We start from the raw sequence: 19,886 nt of genomic DNA, 5'->3' as shown, positions 1-19,886 counted from the left end.
ATAAAGAATGTTAGGACTTCAATAAAATCTTAAAGATCCTTACAGTCAGCCAGGCGGAGTTCAAATCTGAAATTCCCACAGGCCAGCTGTACAATGGGACTGGCTGCAGAGTCTTTGGAGTGTTCATCTTCACACAGGTTAGATGGGGGGTAAGAGGGGACAAAGAGGAAGTTCCACGAGGAGGGAAACCAAAGGCCACATTGCTAATTCCTCATAAAGAGATTAGTAATTAGGAGGTAGAGGATGAGGAGGAAAGGATCAAGAGTTTGAGGCCAGTCCAAATAAAGTTGGAGAAGCCTTGTCTGAAAATGATAATAATAATAGTAATAATAATACACCAGAGGCATGGTTCAGTGGTTAAGAGTCCCTGCCTAATATGTGTAAAGTCCTGGGTTTGATCACCAGTACAAGAGGAAGGGGTGGAGAGGGAACCCTAAGTCCAGGTCCTGAGAGGTGCCAGCCCTGTCATCCTTAACTGACTAATGGCCCTAGAAGGACTATTCTTGCCTGGCACGTAGCAGGCTCCCACTGCGTACCTGTCGCATGGGCAGGTGAAGGAATGAGTGCTTTATACAGAGAAATGCCAGTCCCAGCCCAGATTGATTCCAGGCAGAGGGAAGGCCATGGGACTGCACTAGGACAAATGCCCCAGGGTGGGACCGGATGTTTCCTCGTGTTTGTGGGCCAGCCCTGGCTGCTGGATGGAAAGACTGTGAGGCAGAAATGAAAGTGAAATTGCCACAGAGCCACATTCTGCACCCCCACACCCCCAGCCCTCCTGGGAAATGCCCTGGAGGACAGCAACCTTGAAAGACTCCAGGGGGCTGTCTGCCTTGACTAGGGTCCCAGCAGAGATGTCAAGGGTCCATTCCCAGCCCTGGGAGGATAGGAGGTCAAGGGGTCCTATCCTTTACCAAGCACCTGCAGTACTCACTAGCCCCAATGGTGCAATGCCCACTTTACAAAGGGAAGGAGAGGCTGTCATCTGTAGCCAGTTGGCCAAGTCTTGAGTTCTAAGTTCACTGTCATCTCACCACCCACTGCCCACCTAAGGCTAACAACTGCAAGAGAGCATGCTCAGAAAAGAATCCTGGATTTTCCTCTGAAGCTGGTGGAACCAGTGTGGTTCCAGGAGTCAACCAAGTCTCAGTAAATCCCTGCTCTACGCTCAGTGCTGGTGACCAGGTAGGTCTCACTCGGGGCCTCTCCAGAGTCAGTCCCGCCCCTCACAAATAGAAACATGTCTCCCACCTTGGAGGGTAGGTTTCCAGTCCACAGGCATGGCTGGCTGTACAGTGAGGAGGAAACTCCACCCAGAGAGAAACCAAGAGGCCCACATTGTTTTACCCCTCATAAAGAGCCCCCGCAGCTTCTCAGTAGCCTGAGATCTGGTGTGAGGCGCTGGTGAACGAGGGAGAAGGGGGTAAATGGCCCCTCCGAGGTCAGCAGCCACCTGAACAGGCCCAATGTCCGGTTTCCCAGCATGGAGCCTGAATGACCCTAGACGCACAAAGATGGCTGCTGAGGAGTCCACGGGTTAATGGCAGAAACCACGGAGGAAGACACCTCCGGCTGCTCTGGCCTGGTAATCAGGGTCACATCTAGCCAGCTGGTCCCTGGGAATGTCTCCTGGACAAAAGTGGTACCTTTCAGCAACACCTTTCAGTCCAGAGTAAACTTGCAGCCAGAGCAAAAAATGCTAAAAGATGGAGAGATAAGGGATTTCCCAAAAGGAAAGCCCTTGTGGGGTGTGGCTCCAACAGGACATGGAATGATTTGGCTACTACTAGACTAGTGTCACCCAGTGTGGGGAGACAGGGACAAAGACTCAGGAGTCAATCACCCACAGCCGGGGCCTGCCTGGGGAAAGCCTTTGCCTCCAATATGTCCCCCTGAAGAGACCCCACCCCACGAAGCCTGCAGTGGGGACTGGCTTGGCCTTGGTTTGTACTCCATGCGGTCCACACCTGACTGCTGGAGATGAGAGGACACTTAGGAAATGACACAGAAGAAAGACCAGGTGTTCCACAAGAAGAGCCCCAGCCCCCACCCCCTCCCCAGAGAACCCTCATCTGCCAGGGAGATTCGGACAAGCATGCACCCATCTCACCAGCAGCCCCAGGTACCTCTGGTTGGGCAAGTCTGAAGAGCACCGTAGATTCATGGTAGACAAATAACTACCGAAGAACACAAGTACCTACGCCATGGGGCACTGAGGCCTACCCTGGGCTCTGGGCAAGTGAGCTGGCCTGGAAGCCCACCAACCCACAGGCACAGCTGCCGACTTCACCAACACAAAGCTTGGACTGAGGCAAACCAGGGGGAGCGTGTGTCCCCTCCCAGAGCACAGCTGCAGCCCCTCCAGGTGTGAGGAAGGTCATGAAGTCACTCATGTGACTTCTGTTACACTGTGGAGGAATACCTGCTTACAGTGGATGTGGCCCGCAGTTATACCCGAAGCCGCCCGACCTTCCCAGATGACTCTGCTTGGAGCAAGGGGAACCTGGGACTCTTGACTACATAGGCAGGTCTGCAGCACCTATAGGTGGTGACCACCACCCACTGAGGCTCTTTCAGCTCCTGAAGGGAACTCTTGGCACCTCTCATTAAATGCTACCGCCTCAGAGGCCTTCTTTGATCCACATGCTATGTGGCCACTGCCACTTGGCCATAATTCTCTGTGTCCTGTAGGCAACCTGGCTGTTTGTAACTTGCACCCTGTTACATGCATCGGGTGTACTACCTTCCCCTGCCCAGGTACAGGAGGGAGAGGACCAGCACAGGATCACCAGGCCAACACTAGGGATTTGATGAGTGACTGAAAGAATGAAGCCAAAGAGCTCTTTCTGACCAGGAATCACCCACTTGCTCCCTGGGGCATCCTTCTGGCCCAGTCAGAAGTAAATTGCTGAAAGAGAGAGGAAAGAGAGGAGAAAGAGAAGGATAAAGGGGGGGAGGAGGAAAGAGAGAGAGAAGGAGAGGGTGAGAGGGAGAGAGGGAAAGGAGAAGGTGGGATGAAGAGAGGGAGGAAGAGGGGAGGGGGAGAGAGACAGAGAGACAGACAGAGAGAGAGAGACAGACAGAGAGAGAGAGAGAGAGAGAGAGAGAGAAATTATATGTCCAGGAGCTTGAACTAAGAGCCTTGGTACTGTAAACTGCCCAAGTCTCTCCCTTCCTAGAACCCAGTGTGTCTGTCTGTGTGTTGGTCCTGGAGCTTGAACTCAGGGCCTGGGCACTGTCCTTGAGATTTCTTGCTCAAGGCTAGCACCTTGCCAATTGAGCCACACTTGCACTTCCAGATTTTCTTTCTTTTCTTTTTTTTTGCAGGTTAAGTCTCATGGACCTTCCTGCCCAGGCTGGCTTTGAACCATGATCTTCAAATCTCAGCCTCCCAAGTAATTAGTATTATAGGCATGACCATGGGTGCCTGGCTGGAGTCCACTTTTTCAAGGAGAGACAGACAACAAGCAGGCAGTATGCAAGTCAGAAAGAACTAACCCAGTAGCTGGGGTTCACAAAGCATTATTGAAAACGTAGTAAAAGAAAGAAAAGAGATGTCACCCAGAAGATCAGTGTTTGGGAAGGCCTTCCGACACAGCAGTGTCCAAACTTAAGTGTGGGTGGACAGTTACGGGTGGGTTCCCAGCTAAAGGCTGAGAGGGAAGGGAGAGCTGGGGAAGAGTCTGGGATTGCCTCCTGAGAAGGATCCTCAAATCTCCATAACTTATCCCCACTCAACCTTAAAAGCAGGTAGGGGGAGGGGGTATTCCCAGAGGCTGTCACAGTCCTCAGGCTGGCACTGTGAGGGGCCCAAACACACCAGCCTGTGAGGCCCTGCCGGAGAGACAGAGGCCACAAAGGCTGCTTTCTGAGGAGACAAAGCATCAGACTGGATTCAAACAGCCCAATGGGAACCGCCAGGCCTGCTCAACAGGCACCTTCATTTACAACCCCCAGGAAGGGCTTGTTTACAAGGGCTTTAGCCAGCAGTGGTGGGAGAGGAACTGGCCTAGGGCAAGGGCCAGCCCCCTTCCACAGCTCCTCAGTGTGACCTGACTAACCGTCGGCTCCCTTCAGTCCTCTCAGGACTCAAAGCCCTCCTCAAAGCAAGGCCACACCCTTGTGGGCTCCAGTGGTCCCCAGGACCCTTGGAGGGGGAAGGCTGGGGAAACAATTCAGGAAGAGAGGAGGAAGGTATTTAAGACAGTGACTTTGCAGATAAGGAATATAGTGTGTAGATAGTTCCTAAGCGACAATTTGCTTTCTAAGTGAATATCACTTTTTTAATACATTTTTTAATTGTTAGTATAAAGAAGATGCACAGAGGAGTTAGTTACATAAGTCAGGTAACGAGTACATTTCTTTTTGGACAGTATCACTTTTAAAAAGCAGTTGGCATAGCATTCCCTCAACAACTAGCTTACCAGGCAGTCAAATTAAAGGTAGAACCGATTCAACTGTTCAGAAACTACACTCCTGAGACACTGGGCTTTTACTGAATGCTCAGAACTGCTAAACCATGTAGAAGGAAAAGAAAAAGAAACTATGGCCCAAAGCTTAGGCACATAGGTGGCCAGCCAGGCCTGGTGGCTGCCTAGAGCCTGGAGAATCCGTTGGCTTCGCTAGCATAAAAGAAATGCAGACCAAGTACCACTTCTCACCCCTGCATCCGTCCTACACTGTGCTGGGGCACAGATGGGTGATGCACCCCCACTCACTGTCACTGGGACTGAAATGGTAGAACCTGGGACCATTTCTCTGTGAGTAGTTTCGAGACCTGAAAGTAAAAGTAAGATGCCTGCCCTTTGACCCAGCCTGCAATGCACACAAGACAGGGAGCAGAGTACACATTATTAATCCCAGAAGAAGAATACCACTCTGTGCTAAAGACCTGGACCATGCTGTCATTTCTTGAGACAATATCCAGAACTCTCTCTGAAGGAAGTTTCTCGAAGACATGGTCCACGGTAATTAACAAGTACAAGATGGCCAGTGTGCAGATGGTATGCAGGGCCTCCCTCCCACGTGCGCAGCTGTGGGGACTGTGTGCCAACACAACTCCCCTGAGTAGCTAAAGTCAGGACCAAGAAAGGGACAGGCTGACTTCACATTGTGTGAATTGTTGACATATACCTAAATACTTAAAAAGGAGCCAGGCACAGGTGGCTCACACCTGTAGTCCTCACTACTCAGGAGGCTGAGATCTGAGGATCTCTGTTCAAAGCCAGCCTGGGCACAAAAGTCCCAGTGAGACTCTTATCTCCAATTAACCACTCAAAAACCAGAAGTGAACTGTGGCCCACAGTAGTAGAATGCTAGCCTTGAGCAAAAAGAGCCCAGAGGGGCTGGAAAGGTGGCTCAGTGGTAGAGCACTTGCCTTGCTCTACCACTTGCAAGCACGAGGCCCTGGGTTCAATTCCTCAGCACCACATAAGCAGATAAAGCCAGAAGTGACGCCATGGCTCAAGTGGTAGAGCGCTAGCCTTGAGCTGAAGAGCTGAGGGACAGGGCCCAGGCCCAGAGTTCAGGCTCCACAACCGACAAAAAAAAATCCCACAAAATACAAGAAGTGTTAGCTAGCAAGGGAAGTATCATCACTAAGGAGCTTTGGTATTTTCAGGAAACCCAAAACAAATTTCTCAATGACCCAACAAAAAAAACAAGAGTAGCACCTTGCATTCATATAGATTTCTCACTCCCCACCCCACATAAAATAGATAAGGAACAGGGCACTAGTGGCTCACACCTGTAATCCTAGCTACTCAGGAGATTGAGATCTGAGGATCACAGTTCAAAGCCAGCCTAGGCAGGAAAGTCCCTGAGACTCTTACCTCCATTTAACCACCAGAAAACCAGAAGTGGTGCTGTGGCTCAAGTGGTAGAATGCTTGCCCTGAGCCGAAGAGCTGAGGGACAGTGCCCCAGGCCCAGCGTTCAAGCCCTACAACCAACAAAAAGAAAAAAGAAAAATAGATACAGATAATACTCACTGAGGGCAATGGGAGGGAACCATCAGATTCAGGGTTGTGTGTTAAGGATAGGCCCCTCTGCAGTAAGCCCACAGACCTGAGGTTCAACTCCACAATCTCTCCACCTCAGCAAGTAGCATGCCTCACAGACCTTGTTGGCAAACTGCCAGGTCCAAAGACACAAGGGCCATGGGGGTGTCACATGGGTGACCAGTTGCAGAGCCAGGCCTGAAACCTCGGCAGTCTCGTCAAATAACCGGTGATCACACAGACTACTGCTCTCACCGCAGGTCCAGGCTGCACTCAGAGCTGGAAGCGAGGTTGATTTGCAAGGCTGGGTCGTAGATACCCCTATGTGCAAAGCAAGCCTAGGTCTTGACTCCTCCCTCCTCTGCAGATACAAAATAGGGGCAAATCCAGCCACTGAAATGGAAAAAAAAAAAAAAAAAAAAAAAGCCAACCCCACAGGACACTATCATTCAATTCTACTTCCTTCAGCAGAATCTTTTATAAAAATTCCAGCCCAGAATGTTATCATCCCAGCAAAAAGCAACACTTGAGATGGCCCTGTTTCAAAAGCAGAAAAAGGACTGAACCCTAGCATGTATAGTACCTAGCATGTACCACATCTTGAGTCTATCCATATACCACATCCAGAGAAAGAGCGAGCACTACCAGGCATGGTAGTACCTAACTATAATCTCAGCAGATGGGAGGCTGAGGCAGGAGGATCAAGTTCAAGGCCAATCTAGGATATATAGTAAGACTATATCTAAAAAAACAAAACAAAAAAAAACGTCGAACCCTAGGAGAAGGGACAAGCCCAGTGGCACCTTCTCTCCCTGGCATGCCTGCAGGGCCTGTTTATCATCCATACAAAACTCCCAGCCCCATGAGGGCAGGGGATCCTAGCTACACCCCAAACAACCAACAACCTAACACCAGGCCTGGACTCTAGAAGGTGCTTGATAAATGTGAGCATAGACAACTCCTGGTCTCTTCCAGGAAATGTATGAAGGGTACCTGGAGGTAAAGACACAGCAGTAATGTGATCCGAGAATGGCCCGAGCACGTTTCCCACAAGCTGAGTGGGTCCAGCTGGACTCCAGGTTTCTCAAGGCCAAGAACCTTCAGAAACCTCCACGAATGTCTGGCTTAACTGAGCAAGGAAGACACTTAACAAGGAGGCTATGTCCACAGGTGGAAAGACCCTGAGCCTGAACTCAGGGAAACACTCTAACTAGCTTTGCTGTGCTCTACATTCCCTGAACCTCAGTTTCCTCTACCACTGTCCTGAGATGAGGTAAATACAAGCATCTCACCAAAAGCAAGAGTAAAAGTTGGGCACCAAACCTCAAGCCCTGTAACACTGCCTATTTGAGAAGTGGAGATCATGAGATCTTGGTTCAAGGCCAGCCAGGGATTAAAAAAAGTTTGCAAGAGCTGGGAGCTGGTGGCTCATGCCTGTAATCCTAGCTACTCAGGAGGCTGAGATCTGAGGATCACAGTTCAAAGCCAACCCAGGCAAGAAAGTCTGTGAGACTCTTATCTCCAATTAACCACCAGAAAATCGGAAGTAGCGCTGTGGCTCAATGGGTAGAGCACTAGCCTTGAGCTAAAGAGCTGAGGGATAGCGCCCAGGCCTAGTTCAGACCCCATGACTGACAGACCAAAAAAAAAAAAAAAAAAGCTGATGGGGGGTTGGGGATTTACCTCAGTGGAAGAGCACTTGCCTGGCAAGTGCAAGGCCTTATGTTCAGTCCCCAGCTCTGTGCAAAAAAAAAAAAAAAAAAAGAAAAAGAAACTAATGTAAAAAGGGCTAATGTAGTGGTTCAAGACCACTTAATACTGCCTAGAAAGCACAAGGCCCTGAGTTCAAACTTCAGTATTACCAAAAATAAAAAATAAAAATTACTTTAGCCAGGCACTGGTGGCTCAATCCTGTAATCCTAGCTACTCAGGAGGCTGAGATCTGATGATCATGGTTCTAAGTCAGCCTTAGCAGGAAAGTCTGTAAGACTCTAATCACCAATGAATCACAGAAAAAGCTAGAAGTGGTGTTGTAGCTCAAGTTATAGAGTCCTATTCTTGAGTAAAAGGAGCTTAGGGACAACTCCTAGGCCCAGAGTTCAAGCCCCAGGACTGGCAAAAAAAAAAAAAAAAGGAAAAGAAAAAGATAATATTTACCCACATCTTATATCAAACTGCTTCACAAAGCCACATGCCTCTCTTATATAGGTCTTCCTGCAGAAAAGAACAGGTAAGAGAAGATGAGCTAGACGAAAATGCACAAAAATGGATGCACACAGGAGCTGGCAGCTATTCAGCAGCAAGGAACTGAGAATTAAACAAATGTAAAATTCACATGAAGCCATCCAGTATTTTCTACCTATGCTTTAGCCTCTCCCACTCCCCTCTGGGCACTGTGAAACAAGCCACCCAGAGAGGAGGTGACAGAGCCGCAAAGTCACTCCAAGGTGAGGGGCAGAGCGGAAAGGTAGGAGGGGCAAGTGAACTCAATCAGAGCCACATCCCTAGAAGAGGGGAAGACACAGGAGGAACAGGAACAAATAGTTAATCACAAGCTGATTCAAACGCCCATCTGCTGCTAGCCAGAGGCCCCATCCTAACAGAACAAACATTGAAAAGGCCTGGCTCTCCTACCAGCCTAAGGTAGGTGGGGCACTTCTCAGGACTCAGTTCCAGTACTGAAGTGACTGAGAAGCAACTGCTCCCTCAGAGAACAAGGGCATCATTACACTTGCAGAGGGCACAGCTCAGCCTTGTAAGGAAAGTGTCTCTGGGGACAAAGTAGCAGCAGCTGGATTCTGGGGGAAGATAAGAAGAGCAAGGGTGCCTTCTGCTGAGGGCAGGCTTTGCTCTCTGAGCAAGGCTCAAGGTCCCTGGAGTAGACTCACAGAAAGGAGAAGTCTGGAGCCTGCCCCAGACAAGGCTAGGTGAGATGGTCTCTTCCTGGTTGAGGGAACATTTTTACAAGGTCTGACATCCAACTAAACAACTCCTCCCATTCCAGTCAAGCAATTCTCTCTGGAACCAATACTGCCCCAAACATTCGGAGCAGAGTTCAAGTCATTTCCCAACATTCCTGGCTTTTTTCACTACAGAATTCACAGACAATTCCCCATTCTTCTAATAAAAAAGCATTTCAGATCTAGATTCTGAACATCAAAAATGACAATGTCCATCTAGAATGTCTCTGGGGCTGCTAAAATCACATGGGTATTCACACCCAACAAAACAACAGCAAAGGTTCAGGTCACCAACAGTTGGTGCGTTTGCAGCCAGAACAGAGACGCGGCCACTAGGGGGCACTGCCCTGGAAGTAATAAGGAAACAACTGAGAAACTCTTTGGTGTTTTCTTTTCCTTCTTAAGCTTAAGCAACAAAACATCTAAAGCTTTGCCAAAGAAAACACAAAGTGGGCGCCCTGGGGTTCTAGAATGACCCAGAGACCTTCTGCCTCCTCTTTGAAGCAATACTTTGGCAGAGGAAGGCAACTAGATCTTAAACTCAACAACCCTTCCAAAGAAAGGCTTCTGATTTCTCCTAGATCAATTGACACCAAGGGCTGTCCTGAGCCCCCCAGCACCTTAAAAGCAGAGAGGTCCACAAGAAGGACAAGCCAATCTATAGGTCTGGGATGAGGACCCAGCTCTGGGACTGGCTAGGGCTGTTTTAAGGCATACCAAGCCAAGGACAAGCCTCAAGTTTGGGCTGCAGACACAGGATGACACAGACAGCAATCAGTAAAAAGCATGCAAGGATTATCTGGGCTTTCCCAAGTCTTATATACAGCAGGGGGAGCTCCAGTGCCTCACGTCAGAACTGGACTTTCAGAACATGCCCAGGGGCTTCTCCAAATTTCTTCACCCTTTCCACAAGTGTGTGTATACACAGTATAATGTTCAATATCCTTTTTTAATGTTCCAAAAGCCCTGGGTTTTTCAAAACTCTGTGAGTACATTCCTTCTCATTTCCTTGTGAATTCTGGGCCACGCTGCACACCCTACTGACTATGAAAAGCCTGCTTTTTCCTAAGAAGCCTGTCTGGGAGACGGCAGCCAAACCCACACAGGGACCAAGGGGTGCAGGACCAACCAAGCCTCTGCTCCTCGTGCACCTGTGGAGAGCCAGGAGGGGAACTGGGGAGCTCCCTGCCAGGCCTGCCTGTGTGTGCCACTTCAGATTACCACTTGCCCTCTGCAACAAGGCTAAGAAAATCCAACTGATCTGGGGACTCCACCAGGGACAAAAATGCAAGTGGGGCCCTTCTTCAAAAATCTATCAAGTGGAGGCTGCATAACAAGAGGGTTGCACCTGGAGTTCGCAGGGGCCGGTTCTCAGGCATTCACGGAGAGGGGGCACATTGGAAAGCTTTTCAGAGGCAAGTCAGTTGTGGAGCAAGGCAAGCACACCTGACCCGAGACTCGGTGTTGCTTCTGTATCTGATTAAGAATCAGATCTATGAAAGCCTCCAACACAGTGAGAAGGGGGAGCCCAGCCCCGACGACCATTGTACCCCATTATCCATGTATTTATCCAGTACCCTCTGCACCACTCCCAGGCAAGGTACCCCACCCCTCTTGCTGATGAGCCCCCCTTCTCAGACACGTGGCCCCGAATCACCACCCCGGCCCATTCGCAAGGCTACTGCGAAGCTCTAATGAGACAGCAAATCAACACACACAAGCCAAGGACTGCTCCTCGCCTCGACTGGGCTTAAATGGGTGTCATGCAATGACAGCGTGAGGGGCTGAGCACAGGAGGGGCACGCAGTAGGTGCTCCACACACGCCGGCACCCTTCTCCACTAAAGGGAAAGGAGGCAGAAGAGGAAAAACCGCCGGTCCAAAAGTACCTTTAAGCCCCTGGCAGGCAGCGTGGGCTCCCCAGCCTCCCGGGTCCCACCGTCAACCCCAGCCGCGCTCCCACCGCGTCCTGGGCGGCTGGGAGAGCTCGTGGGCGGGCCACGGTGCACCTGAGTGCGTCGGTCCGAGCCCATCGCCCACGCTGGCCGCGGATTTCCTCGGGCACAGCCTGTGGCCCCACGACCACCTCGCGGCTCGGAAGCAGCCTCCCTGCGCACCGCTCCTTCCCGTTTGGCTCTCGCGTCCCCAGCCGCCGCAGGGGCTGCGCCGGGCGCGGGCCGGGGGTCCCCGGGTGCCGGCGCCGGGTCCCTCCTTACCTGCACAGCTCGGCGAAGGCCTGGAAATTGAGCTTCTTGATTTTCTTCTCGCTCAGCCAGTAGCCAACCCTCTTCCCTTTCAGGAAGGTCTGCATCTTCCTCCTCGGGCGGGGAGTCTGGGTCCGGAGGAAATCGCCCACAGGCCGAGAGCGGGGCCGGCGCGCGCCGCGAGCGTGCGGGAACCTCCTCCGGTGGCGGGGACGCGGAGCGGGCTCCGGCGCGCGGTCCTGCCGGGAGGGGCGGCGGGGCGGGGCCGGGGGCGTGGTCAGGGCGGGGCGGGGCCTCGGAGGGGCGGGGCGGGGCGGGGCCGGGCGGGGAGGAAGGCTCGGCGCCGCGCGCCACTGGCCCGGCCGCGCGGGCTGGGCCGCCCCCGCCGCCCGCGGGACTGGGCGCCCGCCAGTCCGCCCGCCGGACCCGCGGGCTGCGCCGGGGCCCCGAGGAGGGGGGCCGGGCCTCCGCGGGCACCGCCCCGCACGCCCTCCCGCGGCGGCGGCGGCGGCCACGCGCCGCCCGAGCCCCGGTCGCCTCCCTGCCCGCCCGCGCGGGGTCCCCACCCTCCAGGCTTGCGCCGCGTTCGGCCGTTCCGAGCCGGGCGCGAGCCTTCCAGGCGCGCAGGGACGCCGCGGGGCGCACGCGGTCCCCCTTCCCCGCCCGCGGTCCTCACCCGCCGCGTCCTCGCGCGCAGCCCCCCGCGCACACCCGGGCCCGGCGCACCGGGCCGCCGCGGGAGCCCGCCGGGCGGCCGAGCCGGCGCGGGCAGCCGCCAGGGGGCAGCGCCGCCGCCTCTTAAAGGCGCCGCGCCGGCCCTGGTAGTTGGGCGCTCGTCTGTGGCGCGGGTGGAGCGTGCTGGGTGGGTGTCGTTTAGGCGGCCCTTACCGAGTGGCTTGGCTCGCCAGAAGGGCGGAGGGGAGCAGTGGGGGGACATCGTGACTGTCATTTGGGGGTGGCGGGGCCGCTGACCTTCGTTCCTCGGAGCACCTCCGGATCCCCAGCGGGACTGAGCCCCCACCCCACCCCCAAGGCAATCCATCGCCGCTGCCGCGGCCCGGCGACACCGCCTCTCCTCGGTGAAGGAAGTGAGCCAGCCTTGGCCTGGGAAGATGACCACCGACTCACACTCTGACCCAGGGAGGAGGAGATGGGGCTTGGAGGCAACAAGGATGAGCAGGGCATCCCCCGCAAGAGCCTTTCCTAAGGCGGGTGCTGGGCTAGAAGTGGACGCCAGACTCGGCATGCCTGTCCTCCGAGAGCTCCAGGCATGGGGAGGCGTCCTTGTCCCTCCCCAGGCCCAGGGTTCCCGAGGCAGGGCTCAAGAAAGTTTCAGGGGAGACCTTTACGGTGGTCTTAAGGGAATAAGGGAGATTTTTGACGGCTTTGAGATATGGAGGTGGGAGAGGGCAGAAATGAAAGGACCAAGTGTTAGGAAATGACAAAGACGTCCTTGATCAGGCTGGAGTCAAGCTCGTCTGAGTCTTTCTGCCTCTTGATCTTGACCTTGGGCTCTGTCCTTGGCCCTCTTAGGCCAGTTTTATAGAGAATCCTGCTGAGCCAGGAAAGTTCACCACCTATGGTATCCCATCACCTTGGATCCAATCATCCTGGAAGTCCTCCCTACAGTAAAAATCCTGTTAGTCAGCTGAGCCAGAATCCTGGGAGTCCTGAGGTTTCCACTTGGTAATTTTCCATGCACAGGCCCCCAAGTCTACTCCTTGGCTATAAATACCCACTTTTCTCTATGGTTGTTTTTTTCCCCCTCTAGTCAGAGGGGAGGCTCAGTCTTTCTCCTACTACAGACTGTCCCCTTCTTTGCCATCTTTTATTCGCATCTTTATTTTTTTTTCTTTAATGGGAAAAAAAATGGGTAGAGTGTAAAAAGGATGCCAGTTCATCAGAGACAGAGCTCTCCAGTGAACCAGAGGTTGTCATCCTAGGCCACTGGACTCTACGAGGGAATGAGGGAACAGCATTAAGATGAGCTCTGTGCCTTAGAAATGCTGTTTCTGGGGGAGATAGCGCAACATCATCCCAGGGCTGATGAAGCAAATGGAGGCCAAGAAGGAAAAAAGTCAGGAGGCAACAATAGACACTTTTTGGTTGAAGTTAACAGAAAATTTCTTACACAGGCAGAGTCTTCAAGTGCTCCAGTGTGCTTGGAGCAGGGAGCTGTGACGCTGGGTAACACAGGAGGCTACCTGGAGCCTTTCACTCACTCAACAAAAGCAAGGGGCCAAGAGTATGGCAGAGATCTGCTGAGCACTGGGGTTCAGAGGTAACTGAGGCTGAGGTCCCAGAAAAAAAAATACGGCCATTGATTTGAAATATGCAATGAGAATATGAAGAAAAGGAAGCAGGTACTCTGATCTGCTTAGCTAAGGGATTTGACACTTCGGCATTGGATGTGGGAGTATGAATAGGTGTCTATATAGTAGGTACAGGTGGCTGGCTCATGCCTGTACTTCTAGCTACTCAGTGGCTGAGAGCTGAGGATCACAGAAGCCAGCCCAGGCGGAAAAGCCTGTGTGATTCTCATCTCCAATAAAGCACAAAAATATCTGGTGCTGTTGCTCAAGTGGTAGAGTGCTAACCCTGAGAAAAAAGTTCAGGGACAGTGTCCAGGCTCTGAGTTCAAGCCCCAGGACTAACAGGCGCTCACTCACGCGCACACATTTGCAAGTGCACTCAAGCGAGCGCGCGCGCACACACACACACATCTTAACAGTTTTGTGAAGGGGACAGAAGCAGGGTCAGTGTACTGGTGTCACTCAGTGGAACAGGAGGAACAGTATGACTTCAGAAAGACTTGGCTTGGGGATCTTAGTCCAGCTCTTCTCAGCTCAGGCTAGTCACTTTTCTCTGAGCTCTGTAGAAGAAAGATAACATTTTGAGGGATTAATGGTGAAGATTTGAGGGGTTTTGTGTGCATTTTTTTCTGTTACTGGGGCTTATACTCAGGGCCGTGTACTCTTGCTCAGCTTGTGTGCTCATGGCTGGCACTCTACCATTTGAGCCATGCCTCTGGTCCTATAGTGAAGGGTTGGATGGGAATTAGGGGTAGACCACACAAAGGTGACATCTGAGTACAAGTATGATCAAGGTGTACAAGCAAGTTAAGCAGACCTCTGGGGTGAGGTGGAGGAACTCCTTAGAGGGCTACTGTAGTAAGCCAGAGAGCCACCACAGGTGGTAGCAAGTAAGTGGTGAGGGCTATGGACAATGGGGAGAGCTGGAAGGAACAGCCAGTGGCATTTGCTGAAGGAGGCACAGGGTGAAATGAAGTGTGTGCATATGAGCATCCTGGCCTCCATACCTGGAAGGAAAGAAGTTGTCCACAGCTGAGACAGGTAAGACTTGGTACACCTTTTGGGGGGGAAGCTCAAGCTCAAGTTAGGAGTTCTGTCTTGGACAGGTTGGGTATGAGACAGTTGCTAGATAACCAATGTAAACATCAAGCACACAGTTTGATAAAACAGGCTGTAGTTCACTGACTCAGGCTGGAGATAAAAGTCGGGAGCAGTCACTATAGAGATGTTGCTGAGAGCCACAAGACTGGATGAGATCACAGGATGTGAGCAGAGGTAAAGGTCAAGGGTGGAGCCGAAGGGTTGAAGTGGTCAGAGGTTGAGGAGGAACAGAGGGGCCAACAAGAGGTTTGAAGTAAGAGAGCATGTAGCCTAGAAAGTCAAGTAAGGAACCATTTGAAAAGGTGTTGAGGGCTGGGAATCTGGCTTAGTGGTAGAGTACTTGTCTAGTATGCATGAAGCCCTGGGCTCAATTCCTCAGTATCACATAAACAGAAAAAGCCAGAAGTGGTGCTGTCACTCAGGTGGTAAGTGCTAGCCTTGAGCAAAAAAAAAAAAGGCTAGGGACAGTACCCATGCCCTGAATTTAAGCCCTGGGACTGGCAAAAAAAGAAAAAAAAAAAAGATGGCGATCAAGAAGGACAATGACAATTGATGGTGGCCTTGGATCTGATACAGGAGATAGGGAAGTGTCTCATATATATAAAGAGACATATATATGAACAATGTGTGTGTGTGTGTGTGTGTGTGTGTGTGTGTGTGTGTGTGTGTGTGTGTGTGTGTGTGTGTGAAGTGGCTAGGTGCCAGTGGTACAGGCCCATAACCCTAGCTATTCAAAAGGCTGAGATCTGCATATCTCCATCTGAAGACATGGTAGGTTGTCTTTGTATTAAAAAGCCAAGGACACTGAAATGCTTATGCAAGCAAAGATGGTCTGCTCTTTAATTGCTGCTATGGGGTAGAGAAATTGGGAAAGAAGATATCTAGATAGAATTTTCATTATTCAATTCACATTTGTTAATCTAAACTGTTTTCATTAAACATATATAAACATATATTTGTATATGTGTGTATGTGTTTGTGAGAGAGAAAGAGAGAGAGAATGAGTCCTGGGGCTTGAACTCAGGCCTGAGCACTGACCCTGAGCTTTTCTGCTCAAGACTAGCATTCTACCACTTGAGCCACAGCTCTACTAATGGCTTTTTTTTTTTTTTTTTTTTTTGGTAGTTAACTGGACATAAGAGTCTCATGGACTTTCCTGCCCAGGCCAGCTTTGAACCATGATCCTCAGATTTCAACCTACTAAGTAGCTAGGACTATAAGGCATAAACCACCAGCTCCTGGCAAACAAATCATAATTTTTTGGGGGGGGGTCCAGACATGGGGCCTGAACTCTGGGCCTGGGCACTGTCCCTCAGCTCTTCAGCTCAAGGCTAGCACTCTACCACTTGAGCCACAGCGCCACTTCCGGTTTTTTTTCCTTTTGTTTATGTGGTGCTAAGGAATCGAACCCAGGGCCTCAGGCATGCAAGGCAAGCGCTCTACCACTGAGCCACCTTCCCAGCCCCAAACAAATCATTTTCAAAATTATCTTAAGTTATACAAAGGGATTTTAATTCTACATATCAGTTTATGGTTACAAGCAATTTTGATCAGTGTCACCCTTTCCATCATTCTCCCCATCATATTTTACTTTTTAAATGAAAAATAGGTAAAATAAGGAAAAAGACACAGCTATTAGGAAAATACGTAAAGTGCTGGACACAGTATAAGTCTAACAAACATCTACTTCCTGCTGAAAGGGCTGCTTGCAGAAAAGCAAACATCTGAGAGGTTTGTGTTATTCACCAAATCAGAAATGGATCAGAAAAACATTTCCATATGCATGTTTTAAAAAATAACACTTCCCTAGGTTCATTGTATAATGCCTATAAATCCCAGCACTCAGGAGGCTCAGGCAGGAGAATTACAACTCAGGCCAGCCTGGGCAACATAGCACTATTCTGTCTGGCCTGCCCTCCCAATTAAAAATAGTGTTTTTCTACAGAAGAAATTAGTATTATCATACCCTTACACATTAAAAATGATACCATCATTTTAAACTTAATCTCTGTTAAGGTTTGGATATAGTGGGAGTATGTCCTTCAAAGAGTCGTGCTGGAAGTTGGTCCCTGTGGAGGAGCACTGGGGTGGCAGAATCATTAAGAGGTGGAGCCTAGTGAAAGGTGAGTGTTGTTGAAGGGAGGAGGAGGAGTGTGGTCCTCAGGAGAAAATAATGTAGTTGTCAATGGTCCCTACCAGGATCTCTCTGGCTTCCTGTTTCACCATGTGATCCCTCCCTTTCCCACATAAGCTCCATCTCTGTGCTTCTGCCAGTTTGTAAAGTAGCCTGAAGGCTCTCCCTCACTAAGCAGAGCAATGCTCTTGGCTTTCCACAACAGTGAGCTTCATAACCTTCTGTTCATGCAACGCTCCCAGCCTCAGATACTGTATCATACTAACTGAAATTGGAATGATACAATATTCAAGTATCTAAGCCTGCCCCTGTGTGGTACCTGGTCACTAATTCTCCTGACTTGGAGTTAAAGCAGATCCCCTTGTTAAAGAGAGACTGAGCTAGCTGTGTCACAGAATCTCTAGCTTTCTGGTTTATCCAGTTGCTTCTGGCGCCATTAAGCCTATTCCCCAACTGCTTACATTTGCTGACAACTGAAGGTTAATCAAAGTCTTGGTTAAGCTGGCTGTGGTGCTATGATGGTATATGCCAATAATCTTAGCACTTAAGAGACAGAGGCAGAAAGATATGAGTTGGCATGGGATGCAACGTAAGCCCTTTCTCAAAAAAAATACATAAGCCAGATGCTGGTGGCTCCTAGCTACTCAGGAGGCTGAGATCTGAGGATGTCGGTTCAAAGCCAGCCTAGGCAGGAAAGTCCATAAGACTCTTACCTCCAATAAACACCAGAAAACCAGAAGTAGCGCTGTGACTCAAGTGGTAGAGCACTCTCCTTAAGCTGAAGAGCTCAGGGATAGTAGTGCCCAGGCCCAGAGTTCAAGCCCCATGACTGACAAAACACACACACACACACACACACACACACACACACACACACACACACACACACACACACACAATTTTAAGCTAAAATATATTGTTCATGTGTCTAGCATACTAGGGTAAGCAGCTTTGTTTGGGCGGATTTTGTTTTCCAGTGCTGGGGATTTGAACCCAGTGTCTCACATACTGTACCACTGAGCAAGCAAGCATCCTATCACTGAACTGCCTTCCTGACCCTCTATGCTGGAACTTTTTCTTTTTTAGTTGTAGAGTTTAAAGTCAGGACTTCAGGCTTGTTAGGTGAGCTGTCTACCACTCGAGTCACTCAGCCCACTGAAGACTTTTGCTGCTCTTGTACTTCACATAAATGGAATTGCACAATATAACTCTTTCACTGTTTCCTTGAGTGCAGCCCTTTTACCATGCATCAAGCATTTTCCTATTATTTCACTGAGGGAGTATGTCACAATTTTGTCCAATTCCTTCCTGATTGATAACAGCCCTCCTGATGATTTTCAATTCCCACCATTTGATAATATTGCCTGAATCAATAATTTTCCTGAGGTCACCAAACTGATCAGACCCTAAAAGTTGGCCCAGAGTTATATCTTTGGAAAAGTAGGATGGGAGAGATGGAGATGAACCATGTGGGTCTGCAAGAAGGGAGAAAGATGGTTCTGTGCAGAAGATGCTCAATTCAAGAATACACAGCTACCCCTCTGTACCTCTTTATAACAACAACAACAAAATACACAGCTAGCTAGCACCAGTGCCTCATGCCTGTAATTCTAGTTACTCAAGAAGTTGGATATGAGGATCATAGAGCTAGTCTAGGCAGGGAAGTCCGTAGACCTTTATCTCCAATTAACCAGCAAAAAACCAGAAGTGGTGTTATGGCTCAAGTGGTAGAGTGCCAGCCTTGAGCTTAGGCCCTGAGTTCAAGACCCAAGACGACGACGACAACAACAACAACAACTACACACAGCTATGGAGCTGCATGTTCTGATTTTCTAGACTCAGGGTCGGTTCTGTGTACTTCTACTGTGAGGGAAGGTGTGCTCTCCCCATTTTACTGCAGAGCAGCTCTGGTGGATGATGAGTTCTGCTCAAGTCACACAGCACTGTGATAGCTCAGTGCTGTGGCAGCCTGTCCTCTGGGCTTCCCAGACATTCTAGTTTTCTTGGGGTAGCGCAGGGAGAGGTCAAGGACAGGAATCCTCTCCTCTAGACAGCCAGAGGAAAGCAGGAAGGAAGTGCTCACACAGGCAAGGCGGTGCATGGAGTTTTGAAACAGAGCTCAGCTGCAACCGCCCTTTGTACAGGCCAGTAAACCCAAGGGGAGGGAGAGCATGCTGCCCACTTCACCTGTACAGAACCCAACGCCTGGCCAGGGCCACTGCCGCAATGCCAGCTCAGCTCACATCACAAAGCCAAGATGGGAAGCCCAGCGGACAGGCTGGACGCAGGGCCAGAGCTCCAGGACAAGCCCCTGAGGTGCTGACCCCCTCCCCAGGCCTGAGAAAAGTCCCTCTTAAAGCCATCACTTCGGGCTGGGAAGGTGGCTCAGTGGTAGAGCGCTTGCCTTGCATGCATGAGGCCCTGGGTTCAATTCCTCAGCACCACATAAGCAAAAAGAAAAAAGCCAGAAGTGGCGCTGTGGCTCAAGTGGTAGAGCGCTAGCCTTGAGCTGAAGAGCTGAGGGACAGCGCCCAGGCCCAGAGTTCAGGGCCCACAACTGGACCTCCCCCCCCCCAATAAAAAGCCATCACTTCCCTCCATGGCTGACATTTAGTGACATTCTTTTAGTCCTCTGTGGCACTTCAGAAACACAGCTATTGACTGGCTATATTAAGAAATGCCATCTACAGCCCACCCCTGGCCTGCCCCATGGGTGCACAATGACGTCCACCCAGTCAGGTCATGGGGAAAGAGGCCCCTGGTGGCCTCCTGGAGCCTCAACTGCTTTTCCTGGCACAGTCCCACCTTCTGGGCTCTGCCAGACAGGCAACTATGGTAGGAGTTCACTTTATGAGAAATGTAGGTTTAAAAAAGAAAAGAGAGGAGCTTGGCAGCACGCATGCCTCCTGAACAGCCAGTGTTACATGTGTGAGCTATTGGCACCCTACACCGTTGTTGTTTTTGTGTGTGTGTGTGTGTGTGTGTGTGTGTGTGTGTGTATGTGTGGTGCAGGAGATCCAGTTCAGGGCCTCATGCATGCTAGGCAAGGGCTCTTCTTTTTTTTTTTTTTCTTTTGGTCATGGGGCTTGAACTCTGGGCCTGGGCACTGTCCCTGAGCACTTTTGCTCAAGGCTAGCACTCTACCTCTTAGAGCCATAGCTCCACTTCAGTTTTCTGT

General features: G+C 50.7%; 1 protein-coding gene across 1 annotated transcript in view; it reads right to left on the bottom strand.

Moving 5' to 3' along the window:
* Positions 1–19,886, bottom strand: part of Itpk1 (inositol-tetrakisphosphate 1-kinase) — a 162,048-nt gene that overhangs the window by 122,715 nt on the left and 19,447 nt on the right. The window contains exon 3 of the mRNA XM_069997691.1: positions 11,174–11,400. Within this exon, the coding sequence (XP_069853792.1) occupies positions 11,174–11,268 (95 nt within the window). The 5' untranslated portion in view covers positions 11,269–11,400. The remainder of the gene's footprint in view (positions 1–11,173; positions 11,401–19,886) is intronic.

This window comes from Dipodomys merriami, unplaced genomic scaffold (assembly GCF_024711535.1).
Source record: "Dipodomys merriami isolate MVZ:Mamm:240054 unplaced genomic scaffold, mDipMer1.0.p SCAF_50, whole genome shotgun sequence".
Lineage (NCBI taxonomy): Eukaryota > Metazoa > Chordata > Mammalia > Rodentia > Heteromyidae > Dipodomys > Dipodomys merriami.
The sequence above is the reverse complement of the archived record's forward strand: the minus strand, read 5'-3'. Positions and strand labels throughout refer to the sequence as shown.